This window comes from Hyperoodon ampullatus (assembly GCF_949752795.1).
Source record: "Hyperoodon ampullatus genome assembly, chromosome: 5".
Taxonomy (NCBI): domain Eukaryota; kingdom Metazoa; phylum Chordata; class Mammalia; order Artiodactyla; family Ziphiidae; genus Hyperoodon; species Hyperoodon ampullatus.
This window is the reverse complement of record NC_136918.1, coordinates 87,324,798-87,340,487: the sequence shown is the minus strand read 5'-3', so window position 1 is coordinate 87,340,487 and position 15,690 is coordinate 87,324,798. Positions and strand designations below refer to the sequence as shown.

General features: G+C 38.0%; 1 protein-coding gene across 2 annotated transcripts; it reads left to right on the top strand.

Annotated features, from left to right (window-relative positions):
* Positions 1 to 230: 230 nt before the first annotated feature.
* On the top strand, positions 231 to 13,269 carry GTPBP8 (GTP binding protein 8; the record flags this gene model as incomplete). Of its 2 annotated transcripts, XM_079704845.1 has the most annotated exons (6): positions 231 to 566; positions 2,645 to 2,743; positions 4,426 to 4,556; positions 5,565 to 5,664; positions 7,859 to 7,977; positions 13,138 to 13,269. In XM_079704845.1, the coding sequence occupies 6 exons, from the start codon at positions 231 to 233 to the stop codon at positions 13,226 to 13,228; spliced, it is 876 nt and encodes a 291-aa protein (XP_079560971.1). In that variant the 3' UTR covers positions 13,229 to 13,269. The 2 variants fall into 2 exon arrangements, with proteins under 2 accessions (XP_079560971.1, XP_079560972.1); XM_079704846.1 differs by lacking the exon at positions 2,645 to 2,743.
* Between the last annotated feature and the right edge of the window lie 2,421 nt (positions 13,270 to 15,690).

Sequence of the window (15,690 nt, the reverse complement as noted above, 5' to 3'; positions counted from 1 at the left end):
AGTCAAAGGCACAGGTGTCAGGGCCAGAGTGTGAAAGGCACCCAGCGAACTTTTTTTCCCCCTGCGAAGCAACACCTGCCTCCGGCTCTCTGTACGCGAAGAGCTTAAGCAGGAACCAGCGAGGCCAGCGGAGACTACAATTCCCAGCAGGCGTAACGGGAGCAAGGTCACACACGCGCAGTTCAGACCTTCGGAACGAAGGCCCGAGGCGGGGCTTCTAGAAGAGGAAAATGGCAGCGCGCGGGCTGCGGCTTGACGTGGGCCGGCTGTTTGCGATGGGGGCAGAGCTGGGGAGCGGAAGACGACCTTACTGCACGTCCCAGGCCTTCGCGGAGGTTCTACGGCTGCCAAGCAAGCAACTGACGAAGCTCGTGTTCCCACTGCAAGAACTCGAGCGGCATTTCGTCTCGGGCTCGAGGCCCGACCTTCACCTGAAGATCTTCGACCCGAGCCTGGATGACATCGCGAGGGCGGAGAGCGTCTTCACGGCCTCTTCGCGGAACCGCATCGAGTACCTCAGCTCCGCCGTGCGTCTCGACCACGCCCCGGACCTCCGCCGCCCTGAGGTGAGAAAGGCAGCCGGATGCGGGTGCTGAGGACACCCGCATGGGCTGGGATTTTGCCGTCATCTCTTTCTTGTCAGCAAACCGCAGAGATTTACTAGCTTTCTGTGGACGCATATCATTATTATAACAAAGTAAGCAGATGTAGTTTTAATTATTTTGATAGTGAGTATAAAAGACTTTAAAAGGCGTTTAAAAAATTAACCATTTATCTTTTTTCTAATTAACTGCAGTAGAGAATACATGCCTAGACAAAGTGAAGAATATGAAAAGTATAGTAGTTTCACAAATGAAGTGATTCTTATCAGTACGTAATTTTCACCCAATCTAAATTTCCTATCATGGCAAAAAAAATTTATGTATAGATGGCGATAATGTATAAGATTTTTTAAAACAACTTAAGTGAAATTCAGTGAGTGTGCATTTTATTCATGTCCTGCAGTTTACTATTTTGTTCTGTCTGTTAAATGAAGGCTCTGACCTTACATACTTGTGATAACGGTACCACTGCACTGAAACTTTTCTGCTAATATATTTAGAACTGCTGTAATAATTTAAGAGTACATAAATCACTTAATGATTTTGAGATAGCATCGATTTTCAATTTTCTAAATTACTGGACTTTTTGTGTAATTGGCTTTTTAATTCAGTTTTATTATCTGTATATTATCATTGGATTTAATCTGGGAGAGCATTTGAAATTTTTGCAGGACCCAAATCAATTCATTCTGAAGGACTGACCCCAGTTTTGCAAAATGTGTAGCATTGCTGGCCCCTGCCCACTAAATGCCGCCCAATCCTATTGATAACCAAAAATGCCCTTACAAATTTCTAAAACACCCCAGGGGGCGGTACCGCCCTCATTTAGAAGCACTGACTGGAAATGTTCCCTCTTCAATACTGTATTAAATAGACGAGCCATGTGTATTAATGGTTAATATTAGGAATATTTTGTTGCTTCCTACATTCAGACTAAAGGAGAAAAGCTTAATTGGAACAAGAAAGGTCAAGAGAAAGGAGTAATTATAATGGTGTTATGGTGTACTTTGAGAGTTTGTGGGGAAATAGGGTTCCAAAGACAGAGCCAGTTTTGTTGAAACGCGTCTAGTTTTTAACTTCAAAAAAGCTTTGTAGGGGCTTCCCTGGTGGCGCAGTGGTTGAGAGCCCGCCTGCCGATGCAGAGGACACGGGTTCGTGCCCCGGTCCGGGAAGATCCCACATTGCCGCGGAGCGGCTGGGCCCGTGAGCCATGGCCGCTGAGCCTGTGCGTCCGGAGCCTGTGCTCCGCAACGGGAGAGGCCACAACAGTGAGAGGCCCGCGTACCGCAAAAAAAAAAAGAAAAAAAAAAAGCTTTGTAAATATGGAATTCTTAATAAATGTTGCAGATATTCTTGAGTGGCATAGTGTAATTAAAAGCACAGGTTCTGGATGTAGATGCCCTGAGTTCAGATTCCAGTTTCTTCACTTTCTGGCTGTATAATTTTGGGCCAGTTATTTAACCTCTCTCTGCCTCTAGTTTTATCACCTGTAAAATGAGGATACGAATATTATCAGTCTCATAGAGATATTGTAAAAAGTAAATAAGGGGCCTCCCTGGTGGCGCAGTGGTTGAGAGTCCGCCTGCCGATGCAGGGGATGCGGGTTCGTGCCCCGGTCCGGGAGGATCCCATATGCCGCGGAGCGGCTGGGCCCGTGGGCCACGGCCGCTGAGCCTGCGCGTCCGGAGCCTGTGCTCCGCAGCGGGAGGGGCCACAACAGTGGGAGGCCCGCGTACCGCAAAAAAAAAAAAAAAAAAAAAAAAAAAAAAAAAAAAAAAAGTAAATAAGAAAATATGTTAAGTGCTTTTAAAACAGTACCTGCCACATTGAAATCATTTAGTAGATAGTAGCTGTCTATTAGAATTTGAGGTTTGGCTAACTATAAGCCACTTTTTATGGTTAGGCAAGACTGAGTAGTATTCACAGATTTTTGCTTCTAATACATTATATAGTTATATATATATATATATATATATATACATATATATATATATATATATATATAAACTAGTACTCAATTATCTTCTTTTTGCTTGTGTAAGGTGTGTTTTATAGGCAGAAGCAATGTTGGAAAATCCTCTCTAATAAAGGCTTTATTTTCACTTGCCCCAGAGGTTGAAGTTAGAGTCTCCAAAAAACCGGTATGTTAAAATTTTAAATATATCTAACTATCTCTGAATTGACTAAGATGAATAATAAATGTTGGAGGGGTAGAAGAAACCATCATTGCTAAGTTCTTAGGAAAGTGATTTCTTTCACACAAGTACTAATGTAAGACATTTCATTAATGCCTGTGTATTTCTCTGAAGAGAAGAAAGGGTATCTGGAGTTATTTTAGTAGTCTTGCCAGTATCTTGGGGAAATCTTCCTTGGTCCAGTCTTTTCCAAAGAGTTGTTCTAGTGTCATTCTATATTTGCTTCTTTGAGAATGATCATCTACTTCTACTTTGATTTTAAAGAAAACAGCTTTAAAGTGTATCATTTTTTCCTCCTGTAATCTTTTATACCTTGCTAACTCATATATTTACACCCATCAGGCGCTTCCCAGTTCACCCAGGGCCAAATTATGTGCCTAATATCCCAGCCAGCCTGCTGTAGTAGCTTTCTGTCATCTTCTAATTTCCTCTGCTTTCTTCTCAATAATGCAGACTCTACCAATATTTAAGATATCCTCTCCTCAAAACTCACCTCAGTTCCCCTCACCTTATTATCTGTCCTTGGCAAAATGTTCACACCAACCCAATGCTCACTGCCCCTGTTTCCTTGCATTGGAACCCTTCCCTGAGGCTTCACTGGTCTTCTCTTGCTCCGCAGTTTTTCCTATGGTTGATTCCTTGATACCATCCCTGACAATTGTAGTCATTTGTTAACCCTCCTAGCTTTACTCCCTCCTGCCCTGCCTCACCAAATACCCCAGCTAAACTCTCACTTCTAGGTAGGGTTGTTCCCTTTCTGCTGTGAGAGGACAATGAAAGAAATGTATTCTTGACATTGCTAATCAGTAATTCTAAAATTATTTTCCTATAGGTAGACACATAAGCTGCCTGGGAACCTAAGCATCATTTATAAAACCTTTCCTCTGAAAATATTTCTTCTAAGTTCTAAACAATTGACTTTTAAAGTTATTTGTGTTAATCTTTCCTTTTCTGATTAATAATGTCCGTGGACACGAAACCACATGAATAAACCACTTTTTATCATCTTTACATCAGTTTTAGTTGCACATTTTACAGTTGTACATGCTTTTTAAAAAATGCTTAATGAAAGCACTAAACCCACCTAATAAACATGCAAAACATCTTGATTTTAGGAAAGTTATAGTCTAGGCATAATAAACTATCAGGCTTTGCATCTAGGTGTTATGCAAACTTGTATGACTGATAGTAAGCATTTAATTTAACCTATCTGTGCCATAATTCATTCCTCTTTAAAGTGGAGTTATATTGTTCACCAGAGAATATTGACTAATGCAGTCGTACTATTTAGAACAGTATAACTTTTTCACAGAGAGGGAGCTAATGAAGTAGGAAAGACTCGAAAATATTTTGCCTACGTTGTTTCTAATATGGAATCTAAGGTTCTTAAATCGTATAGATTCTCTTTAAAAAATGAATTGGAGGGAAGAAGTAGTATCATCTAAGCTTATCTCCAGCCATTTGCCTTCTGTCTTCTTTTCCTGTATTATCGTCAGCATATGGTTATGTACAGAATACTTTTATGCTTTTAATAAGTAATTGTTAATTGAACAGAAAATATTTTGAATCATGAAATATATAAAGGACATATTTTAAGAAAGCTTTTATTTTTCCATTTACGTTATCAGGGCCACACAAAGAAAATGAATTTTTTCAAAGTTGGAAAATATTTTACATTGGTGGACATGCCAGGTTATGGCTATAGAGCACCTGAAGATTTTGTTGGCATGGTAGAAACCTATCTAAAAGAACGAAAGAAGTAAGAAAAACATTTTTCTTGTAATTGTTATGTTGAACCCCCCCAAAGTTCTCATGACTAGGACATTCTACACATGATGAACACTTCAGTTTTATCAAATGACTTTTTTAGAAAGTCCACTTTATTCTCATAATATTCTACAATACAGTATTTAGGAGCAAGTTATATACCGCCTGCTTAGTTTTTTCCTGTAAGTTAGCTTAAACTTAAATTCAATTGTTTTCCTAAATTGAGACTATCAATAGTAATTCAGAAGACTTTATTAATTTTTTTATACCAAACTCTAAGCTGGCTATTTTTAAAAATGAAAATTGTTGGTTAATGTGGTATTTACCAGATTTAAATAAACTTCAGTAAATTCTGATTATCCTTAAAATACTTCTGACATCACAGTCTCTGTAAATACTACCTTTTTTTGTCTCCATAGGTAGTCAAGTAGCAGGTCTATGTTTCAAGCATTGCACAATATATAGAAAAATTAATGTTAACCTTTTGAAGAATAAAAAAGTGTTTACAAGTATCTTGCTTGTTGTAGCTTTACATAGAAACTAAGATAAAATACTTGCAAAAGAAAATACAAAATATAACATGTTTGGTTTCTGTTATCTGTTAGTCTTAAAGTAATATTTGAAAATTTAGACCTTTTTATGGTAACTTATAGTTAATTGGGTTCCTGTTTCTTTCTCCCACTAGAGTTCAAGCTCTTAGAGGAAGGGGCTCATTCATCTTTGTATCCAGTTCTAGGCAGAATATCTTATGTTCAATATATGCTATTGAAATAAATTAATATTAATGAATTTAGTTACTGAATGTAAACAACATTGAGACCTCTCGGACTGTAGGATGGGCTTCATAGTGAATTGAGAATTCCTTTTGCTTAAAGAAATTTTTAAATTTTGAATTGATAATTATTCAAAGTAAAATTTCTTAGTATAGTGAAGGTTGGGGGGAAGAAATGAATGAGTATACTTTATATTGTCGTTAATCTTCTTTTCTGCGTTCTTACAGTTTGATGAGGACATTTTTGTTAGTAGATAGTGTTGTTGGAATTCAGAAAACAGACAACATTGCCATAGAAATGTGTGAAGAATTTGCATTACCTTATGTGGTAAGTATTTCTTTTGAATCATAGTTGCATTTAGAAATACAAGTTCCCTGTGTGTCTGTGTCTGTGTGTGTGCATGTGCACATGTGTACATCTTTTTAATGAAAGAGTAGGCCTTGCCTCCTCAAAAGATAAAGGAGTACCTTTTAAACAATCTTTTCAATTATCAGCCATTAATATTAAAATAAGTTCTGTGGTACTTTTATTCCCTTTTCCTTCTCCTAGCTTTTAAGTTTCCAAAATTATAGTCAAAGTAAAAGTTTTCTAAACTGTTCATTTAGTGTTCCTAAGTGCTTTTCTTTGTTTTTTGGATTTTTTTTTTTAAGTGACAATATAAATATTTGCTAAGACTCATTAGTAACTCCTTAACAGCAGCTTAGCAGATAGTACTTATCAGAATGTAAACAAAACTGCAACTGAAAAATTTGCTAAACTAATCTGGAATTTAAGAACATCACAGGAATATAGTAGGCTCCAGCACACATAAGTAGGATGTTTATATTCTTAAGGAAAACAAAATTTCTTATGAGAATATCTTACCAGTTCTTACTGTTGTTTACCCTAGAATAGAATACAGATTGCTAGGTTGGTATCCACATTTATTTGCTTTGTAGGTTTTCCAGATAAAATGGCAGTCTTAAAGTTCCTCTCTAAGGAAAAGAGCCCACTGACTATAATTTGGTTTCAAAAAAATGTCAGAAAACCACTGAAATGTAGTGGTTTTGGAGTTTAATGCAAATCAAACCATGTTACCAATCAGAAACTTTTCTGTATTCTTGGGGTTACGGAATTCTTGGGGTTTGCAAAAGCCCTGTGAAACATTAGAGGTAATTTATGGTTATGAGGAGCCAAAGGATTGATAAACATAGTCTATGTAGTAAAAAAAAAAAAAAAAGAAACCCAAATATTGCACAACTGGTTATATTAAGTGATAGTGATAGTACTCCTAATTTGATATCATAGATACCATTTTGTGGAATCATATATTTTTCTCAGTTTTAACTTTAAGGAAATATTAACCTTTCTTCTTTGGAAAAGAAGTTGTGATAGAGGAATTATGTCTCCTTTTAAATATCAGCATATTTGCCTTTATGAAAAAAGACTTTCACTTTCTGCTTCTCGCTCCTTCTGCCATTAATATTGTTTTAATTGAAGTATAGTTGATTTACAATCATTAATTTTTTTTTATAACTGAAAAGCATAAATGATTAGTCAGGAAATTTAATTTTATAGAAATTCCCTAGGAAAACCTCCGACAGATACATCAAGCTTTTACTTTTTAATTGATTTTGTAATCATCCATGCATTGACCTTCCTCTAGTATGTATTCATAATTGTCTTTGAGTAAGTAAATTATTCAAAGTATTTACTGTTGAACCTAGTAGAATCTAGGCTTACTTGGAATATAACTATATATCGCTATAGCTTGGAATATAACTATAGTGGCTACAACCTACAAATAGCCTGATTTCTAATTTTTCCTTTAAATTTTACATATAAGGCAGAACAATTATGTAGTTCAAAAATGATCATGTTGGCAGTTTTATATGGATCAACCTAATAATATTCACTTCTATATCTTAGACCATAAGATATATAGTGATCGTATGAAACATTTGGCATATGGCAATTGCAAGTATGGCTCCAGGGTGCTTTTCACTGGTCTTGAATCCAAGATATTATGGCCCTGTGTAGTTAAAGCATCGGAAACAGCAAACATATATAGTGTATATATATATATAGTGTATGCTTTATATATTGCATACATTAACTCATTTAATCTTCTCAGCAACTCCTTTAGGAGGTATTGCTTTTATTTTATAGATGAGGAAACAAGTACAGAGAGATTAAGAAACTTGCATAGGTCACCTAGTTGTTATTGAAATTTGTAACTAAAATGTATAAAACTGTATATTAAGAAATAACAGTTGACCCTTGAACAGTGTGGGAGTTAGGGGCACCAACCCTCCTTGCAGTCACAAATCCAAGTGTAACTTATAGTCAACCCTCCCTATTCGGGGTTCCTCCATATTTGCAGTTCCACATCTGTGGATTTAATCAACCACAGATTGTGTAATATTGTAGTATTTACTATTGAAAAAATCTGCATATAAGTGGACCTTTGCAATTCAAGCCCATGTTGTTCAAGGGTCACCTGTACTTTATTTCTAATGCCTAAATATTTGTTTTCCTACAGATGGTATTGACAAAAATTGACAAGTCTTCCAAGGGACATCTTTTAAAACAAGTCCTTCAGATCCAGAAATTTGTTGACACTAAAACACAGGGATGTTTTCCTCAGTTGTTTCCTGTAAGGTAAGAGTTGAATTGTCTTTATGTACTAACATATAACTTTATGTACTGACAACCTTTAGTATTAAATCAGTGTATCTGAGGTATCACTTAAAATTAGAGGAGCTTGGAAGACTATGCACTTAGCCATAATTTATTGGTACAACCCATCAACACTTTTATTTTTTTCTTCCCTCTATTCTTTCTTTTTTCTGCAGATTCTTGCTGAATCTTCCCTGTAGTATCTTCATGATCTTGCCACCTCAGCCTATTTCAACCCTAGACCACAGTAAAAGTGAAACTTTTTACTTTTTAAATCCCCTAAACAACAGCCATAATAAAGATACTACCATCTCTTTCTCAATTCTAAAGAAAAACAGCTCATCTCTATGGTAGAAAGCTCATTCAGGCTGTGAAGGATAAGAATTTTCCTTTTAAAGGACGATGTGCAAAGAAGAAATGCTTCATATAAGTTAGAATTAAGCATCAGTAGCAGACAGGATGGTTATTTCCTGAGCAGCAATTTTTGAGATATTAGATGTGGTTTAGCAATGAAACATGAGTTTGTCTTTTCAGTGTACAGTTTGGGTACAGTAAGTAACCTATATACTAGCAGAAATGCAGTGCCACTTCCCTGATTTTCTGACTGTAACTTCTTTGAGGCACTATGATAGTTTCTATGAGAAAATAATGAAACCAAGTAACAGTTGTATATGAAACTGTCCTCTAAGCAGTCATTCTGCTTCCTACAAATCCAGATCACAATTAAATTGTTTGTAATTATGAACATGCCAGTCTAAATCCATCTTCATTCTTTCCTACAAAATACTCTTCCCCCTTGTCTTACATTCAGGTATTTATCCTGTTCATTTGTCTGTATACAGTGGGAACTCCTAGGGGCAGGAATGAAATCCTAATTCTTCTTAGAGCCCTGAGCATTGTCATAGAAATATATCTGTTTCTTTTAAACATTTAATAAGAAGGAAGTGAGACTTCATCTAAAAAGGCAAAACAAACATAAGATGGGCAAATTATGGCCTAACAGCAGCATTTATTGAAAATAAATGTTTTAGTTGACTGTAAGCTGAGTTTAATAGTATAATGGGACTGGGGAAAAACTGACAGTGTTTTCTTGAGCTACATTAGTAGAATTATAGTGTTCAAAACAAGGGAATGATCAAACAGTAGTCTCACACTGCTATAAGCTGTATGCTACCAGATCAGTTGAGCTAGGTTGTGGCTTGACATTAAGAACAACTGGAGCTATCTGAAAACAGATGGTCTCGGGGGAGGTTATGTCACTAGATCATTCAAAACACTTAATTGATCCACAAAGTAAGCATCCCTGTTTCACAGATACTATTACAAGTCGGAGAAGTGAAGTGAGTTACAGAGAGGTATTTGCTGAAATAGAAAGCACATGAAAAAAAAAAAAAAGCATGGACCTCAGAGTCAGACAGCCGTGGTTTTGCATGGTTCCTCTACTTCTTGGCAGTAGCTTTTAAAGCAACTTATTTCATTTTCTGAGTAAAAAAATATGACAGAAGGATTAAATAAAATGCATTGTGACTGATGTACACACATTAGCCACATAATAAATGTTAGTTTCTTTCCTTCCCAAAGGTCAGCCAGTGAATGGCAAGGTTAGGCCAACAACCCAAACTATCAGATTCTCAGTACTTTTTTTTTCTTTTTGTGGTACATGGGCCTCTCACTGTTGTGGCCTCTCCTGTTGCGGAGCACAGGCTCCGGATGCGCAGGCTCAGCGGCCGTGGCTCACAGGCTCAGCCGCTCTGTGGCATGTGGGATCTTCCCCAACTGGGGCACAAACCCGTGTCCCTTGCATTGGCAGGCAGACTCTCAACCACTGCGCCACCAGGGAAGCCCCAGATTCTCAGCACTTTTTAGAGGCATACCCTTCTTTAGATGTGCCAGCATTTTCTGCTGCATGACCTTGGAATCACTGCCACTGTATCACTAAGTGACTAAGGCACTGCAGAAGCCACACAGCACTCAAAGTCTTAAGAATTGAGACACACGCAGGAGGCTGCTGGCTTTCAAAACTTCAGCGTTCACCATACCACAGTGACAACATACAGGAAGTTGTCAGGTTGTACTCTGTAATTCTCAAAACCCAATTCAGAAAGTAGAGTTATTTATACTGCTTGCTTTTATTTGCTTGACCAAGTCCCAGTACATCCCTCCAAAAGAGAATTTGGCCTACTCACAGAATAATTATTATAAAGTAAGTCAAGTTTTATTTCCTTGTCTTCCTGTATGATCTTGGTAGGAAAAAGGTGGAAGTGTGGGTAGACATGTAGTCCAACAGGGTTTGGCCTTTAAGCCTGCTGGCAAAAGTTAAGTGCTAACCTTAATGTCTGAACTCTGCCCCAGCTGAGTAGAGAAATGTAATTGGTGAAAGACCCCTAAAGATTGATTCTGGGATCAGTCTGTTTTTATAAATGGTATGGAAGAAATATATAAGTAGGCACAATATAATTGTTTCTGTGGTTTTCAAGCAAATGAGAACTGAGTCTTAAGGACAAAGAAAATCATATGAGTTGACAGAAATGTTGCAAATCAGTTCACGGTGCCATAGTTAGTGTGTGGACTATCCAACTTGTATCGCTCCTGTAAACCATACATGTGTAACTTCAGTTGTAACTGAGAATCATTATGGGCTGTTCTCAAGTAGGCAGCTTTGGTCAAAAAGTCTAAAATGCTGTACTTTATCAAAAAGAGCATTAGCAATACAGCAGAAAATATTTTACCTGTTTTATATACAGGTATACACAATACATGTATCCATAAATGTCATAGTGTCTCCATAAAAGTCCATGTATCCCAAGAAACCATGTGTTCACTTCCATGCTGACAAATGGATGAAAGGATATGGATGGATACAGTAAGATAGATCGAATAATAGACACAATAATGGTGATGATTTTTTTTTAAAAATCATGAAAAAAGGTCTACATTATCATGGTAATTGAATCTTTGAGACAAAAAGAACAAATTAAAGAAATCAGAATTTTAGTCTGGGAAATAAAAAGCAAAACAGAAGATATTCCAATGGCATTTTTCACAGAAATAGAACTAACAGTCCTAAAAGCTGTGTGGAACCACAGAAGACCCCGAATAGCCAAATCAATCTTAAGAAAGAACAAAGCTGGAGGCATCACACTTCCTGATTTCAAACAGTGTTACAAAGCTATAGTAATGAAACAGTACGGTACTGGCATAAAAACAGACACATAGGTAAGTGGAACAGAATAGAGAGCCCAGAAGTAAACCCATGCATATATGAGAAATTAATCTACAAAGGAGCCAGGAATATACAATGGGGAAAGGACAATCTCTTCAATAAATGGTGCTGGGAAAATTGGACAGCCACATGCAGAAGAACATGTTAAGACCTGAAACCATAAAACTCCTAGAAGAAAACAGGCCCTAAGTTCCTTGACATCAGTGTAGGTGATCAGTTTTTGGATCTGACTCCAAAAGCAAAGGCAACAAAAGCAAAGTAAATAGGACTACATTAAACTAAAAGCTTCTGCACAGCAAAGGAAATTATCAACAAAATGAAAAGTCAGCCTACTGAATGGGAGAAAATATTTGCAAGTCATATATCTGATAAGGGGTTAATATCCAAAATATATAAAGAACTCATACAACTCAATAGCAAAAAATGGATTTAAAAATGGGCAGAGGATCTGAATAGACATATTTCCAAAGAGGACATACAGATGGCTAACAGGTATATGAAAAGATCCTCAATATCACTAATCATTATGGAAATGCAAATCAAAACCACAGTGAGATATTACCTCACACCTGTTAGAATGGCTGTTATCAAAAAGACAAGAAATAACAAGTATTGGCAAGGATGTGGAGAAAAGGGAATCCTTGTGCACTATTGGTGGGAGTGTAAATTGGTGCAACCACTAAGGAAAACAGTATTAAGATTCCTCAAAAAACTGAAAATAGAACTATCATGTGATCCAGGAACTGCACTCCTGGATATATATCTGAAGAAAATGAAAACATTAATTTGAAAAGATATATGCACTCCCATGTTTGTTACAGCATTATTTTCAATAGCCAAGATATGGAAACAACCTAAGTGCCCCTTGGTGAATGAATGAATAAAGAAAATGTGGTATTAATACAGTTGACCCTTGAATAGTGTTAGGGGTTAGGGGCTCTGACCCTTGGCCCAGTCGAAAATCCAAGTATAACTTATAGTCGACCCACTATGTCCACATTTTCTCCAAATCCCTGGATTCAGCCAACCAGGTGTAATGCTGTAGTATTTACCATAGAAAAAATCCACATATAAATGGATAAATGGAATTCAAACCCATGTTGTTCAAGGGTCATTCTGTATACACAAGTAGAATACTATTCATTCACAAAAAAGAAGGAAACCTTGTCATTTGCGACAACATGGATGGACCTTGAGAGCATTATGCTAAGTGAAATAAGTCAGAGAAAGACAAATACTGTGTGATCTCACTTACATGTGGAATTTAAAACAACAACAACAAAACAAGCTCATAGATGCAGAGGAGAGATTGGTGGTTGCCAGAGGTAGAGGTTGGGGGTAAGAGAAATGGGTGAAGGTCAGAAGGTACAAACTTCTAGTTCTAAAATAAGCCATGGGGATGATGAAATGTACAGTATGGTGACTACATTAATACTATATTGCATATTTGAAAGTTGCTAAGAGAGAAGATCTTAAAAGTCCTCATCACAAGAAAAGAAAATATTTTTTAATTATAAATGGTGACGGATGTAACTAGACTTATTGTGGTGATCATTTTGTGATATATACAAATATCGAATTGTTGTACTCCTGAAACTAATATAGTGTTATGTGTCAATTATACTGCAATAAAAACCAAAATAAACAAAAAAACACTTCTAGTCTGGAAAATAAAAGGCAAAACAATAGATGTGAAATTTTCAGAATCATGAATCATCCGATAATGTGGATCTCCAGATTTAGAATACTTCAAGAGGCTGGGGGAAGAGAGGAAAAGTAGGACAGATTAAGACATTCTGTTTCATACATGGAACTCACAAGAGTTTGTAAACAGATTTTGAGTTAGATGAATTCAGATCTGTTACTACCTCTGAAGTAAGGAAGAAAATGATTTTGCTTTTTTTCTTTTTTTTTCACAGTGCTGTGACCTATTCTGGAATCCATCTCTTGAGATGCTTTATTGCAAATATAACAGGAAATCTGGAGACTAATGGCTTCCAGTTTAGCTGAAGATTCAAAATTGTCTATGCCAACTGAAGTTAAAGACTTAGAATTTCAACATTGTTTTAAATGTTGTGTATCTGTGACTTGAATGATCACTTCAGCTTTAAAACCTGCATATTCCCAAAGCAAGAATGAATTTGTGCCTGCAGCGGGGGAAAGGTTTATACATGATTGAATTATGCCGTTCATTTGAAGAGATACCAGCCGTTTTTCCTTTTTTAACAAACTGACAAACGAGCATATAGAGGTCCATAAAATGAAAGTATATTTCCTACTGTGTAGACAAGGGTTTGCCATATTATTTATTGGGTTTTTGTCTTTTAAAGGAATGTCTATTATGTATATTTTTAAAAAATATTACAATGGACTAGGTAAAAAAGGGGCTACTTTTCTGTTAAGCACTAATAGATAGGTTGAAGATAAATTCTTATATGTATGGCTATAACTTATCTTTTTTTAGAGACCTTATTTGAATATAAAAAATATTATTATTGATAAAATTTCAGTCAGTCCATACTGGAAATACCAGTTATTTCAGGCTGGGGTCAGTCACCTTCACAGGGTTCAGAATCAGAAGACCAGAATTCAAGTTCCAGCTCTAATATTTATTATATGTTGGAAGTTGGGCAAATTACTTGAGTTCTCTGAACTTCTTTTGTAACTCTTACCTCACAAGCTATGAAGATTAAAATGTGAAAAGGACATCTGCATATTCTATGTATTTGTAAAGCAAAACCAACTCAAGTATACAGCAAAATTCACAGATAGATTTATCACAGAAAACATCCTGTCATGGAGGAAGTAACATTTTATCTAATGAAAGACCAAAAAAAAGTTTTAGGTGAGAAAAGTGATTTGCAAAGGGCAAGAGAAAAAAGGTGATCGGACAGTTTATAATTGGTTCATTAAGATTCACAATGGAGGAAGGGAGGAAGATGGCAGAGGAGTAAGACACAGAGATCACCTTCCTCCCCACAGATACATCAGAAATACATCTACATGTGGAACTGCTCCTATAGGACACCCACTGAATGCTGGCAGAAGACCTCAGACCTCCCAAAAGGCAAGAAGCTCCCCACGTACCTGGGTAGGGCAAAAGAAAAAAGAATAAACAGAGACAATAGGGACGGGACCTGCACCAGTGGGAGGGAGCTGTGAAGGAGGAAAGGTTTCCACACACTAGGAAGCCCCTTCACGGGCGGAGACTGCGGGTGGCAGAGGGGGGAAGCTTCGGAGCCACAAAGGAGAGCACAGCAACAGGGGTGTGGAGGGCAAAGTGGAGAGATTCCCGCACAGAGGATCGGTGCCGACCAGCACTCACCAGCCCGAGAGGCTTGTCTGCTCGCGTGCCAGGGCGGGCAGGGGCTGGGAGCTGAGACTCGGGTTTCATTCGGATCACAGGGGGAGGGCTGGGGTTGGTGGCGTGAACACAGCCTGAAGGGGGCTAGTGCACCACGGCTAGCCGGGAGGGAGTCCGGGAAAAAGTCTGGACCTGCCAAAGAGTCAAGAGACTTTTTCTTCACTCTTTGTTTCCTGGTGCGCAAGGAGAGGGGATTAAGAGCACTGCTTAAAGGAACTCCAGAGACAGGCATGAGCTGTGGCTATCAGCGCGGACCCCAGAGACAGGCATGAGATGCTAAGGCTGCTGCTGCAACCACCAAAAAGCCTCTGTGCGAGCACAGGTCACTATGCACACCTCCCCTCCTGGGAGCCTGTGAAGCCCGCCACTGCCAGGGTCCGGTGATCCAGGGACAACTTCTCCGGGAGAACGCATGGGGCACATCAGGCTGGTGCAACGTCACGCTGGCCTCTGCTGCCGCAGGCTTGCCCCGCATCCATACGTCTCCTTCCCCTGTCCTGAGTGAGCCAGAGCCGCAAATTCAGCTGCTCCTTTAACCCCATCCTGTCTGAGTGAAGAACAGATGCCCTCAGGCGACTTAGACGCAGAGGCGGTTCCAAATCCAAAGCTGAACCACGGGAGCTGTGTGAACAAAGAAGAGAAAGGGAAATTTCTCCCAGCAGTCTCAGAAGCAGCAGATTAAAGCTCCACAGTCAACTTGGTGTACCCTGCATCTGTGGAATATCTGAATAGACAACGAATCATCCCAAATTGAGGAGGTGGACTTTGGGAGCAAGATATATTATTTTTTCCACTCTTTCTCTTTTTGTGAGTGTGTATGTGTATGCTTGTGTGTGTGATTTTGTCTGTATAGCTTTGCTTTCACCATTTGTCATAGGGTCCTGCTAAAGGAACTTCTCTAGGCAAGAAACACAAGAGAAGGAAAACACCTACAATGACAAACCCAAAACATTTAAGAAAATGGGAGTAAGAACATACATATCGATAATTACCTTAAATGTAAATGGATTAAAGGCTCCCACCAAAAGACACAGACTGGCTGAATGGATACAAAAACAAGACCCGTATATATGCTGTCTACAAGAGACCCCCTTCAGACCTAGGGACA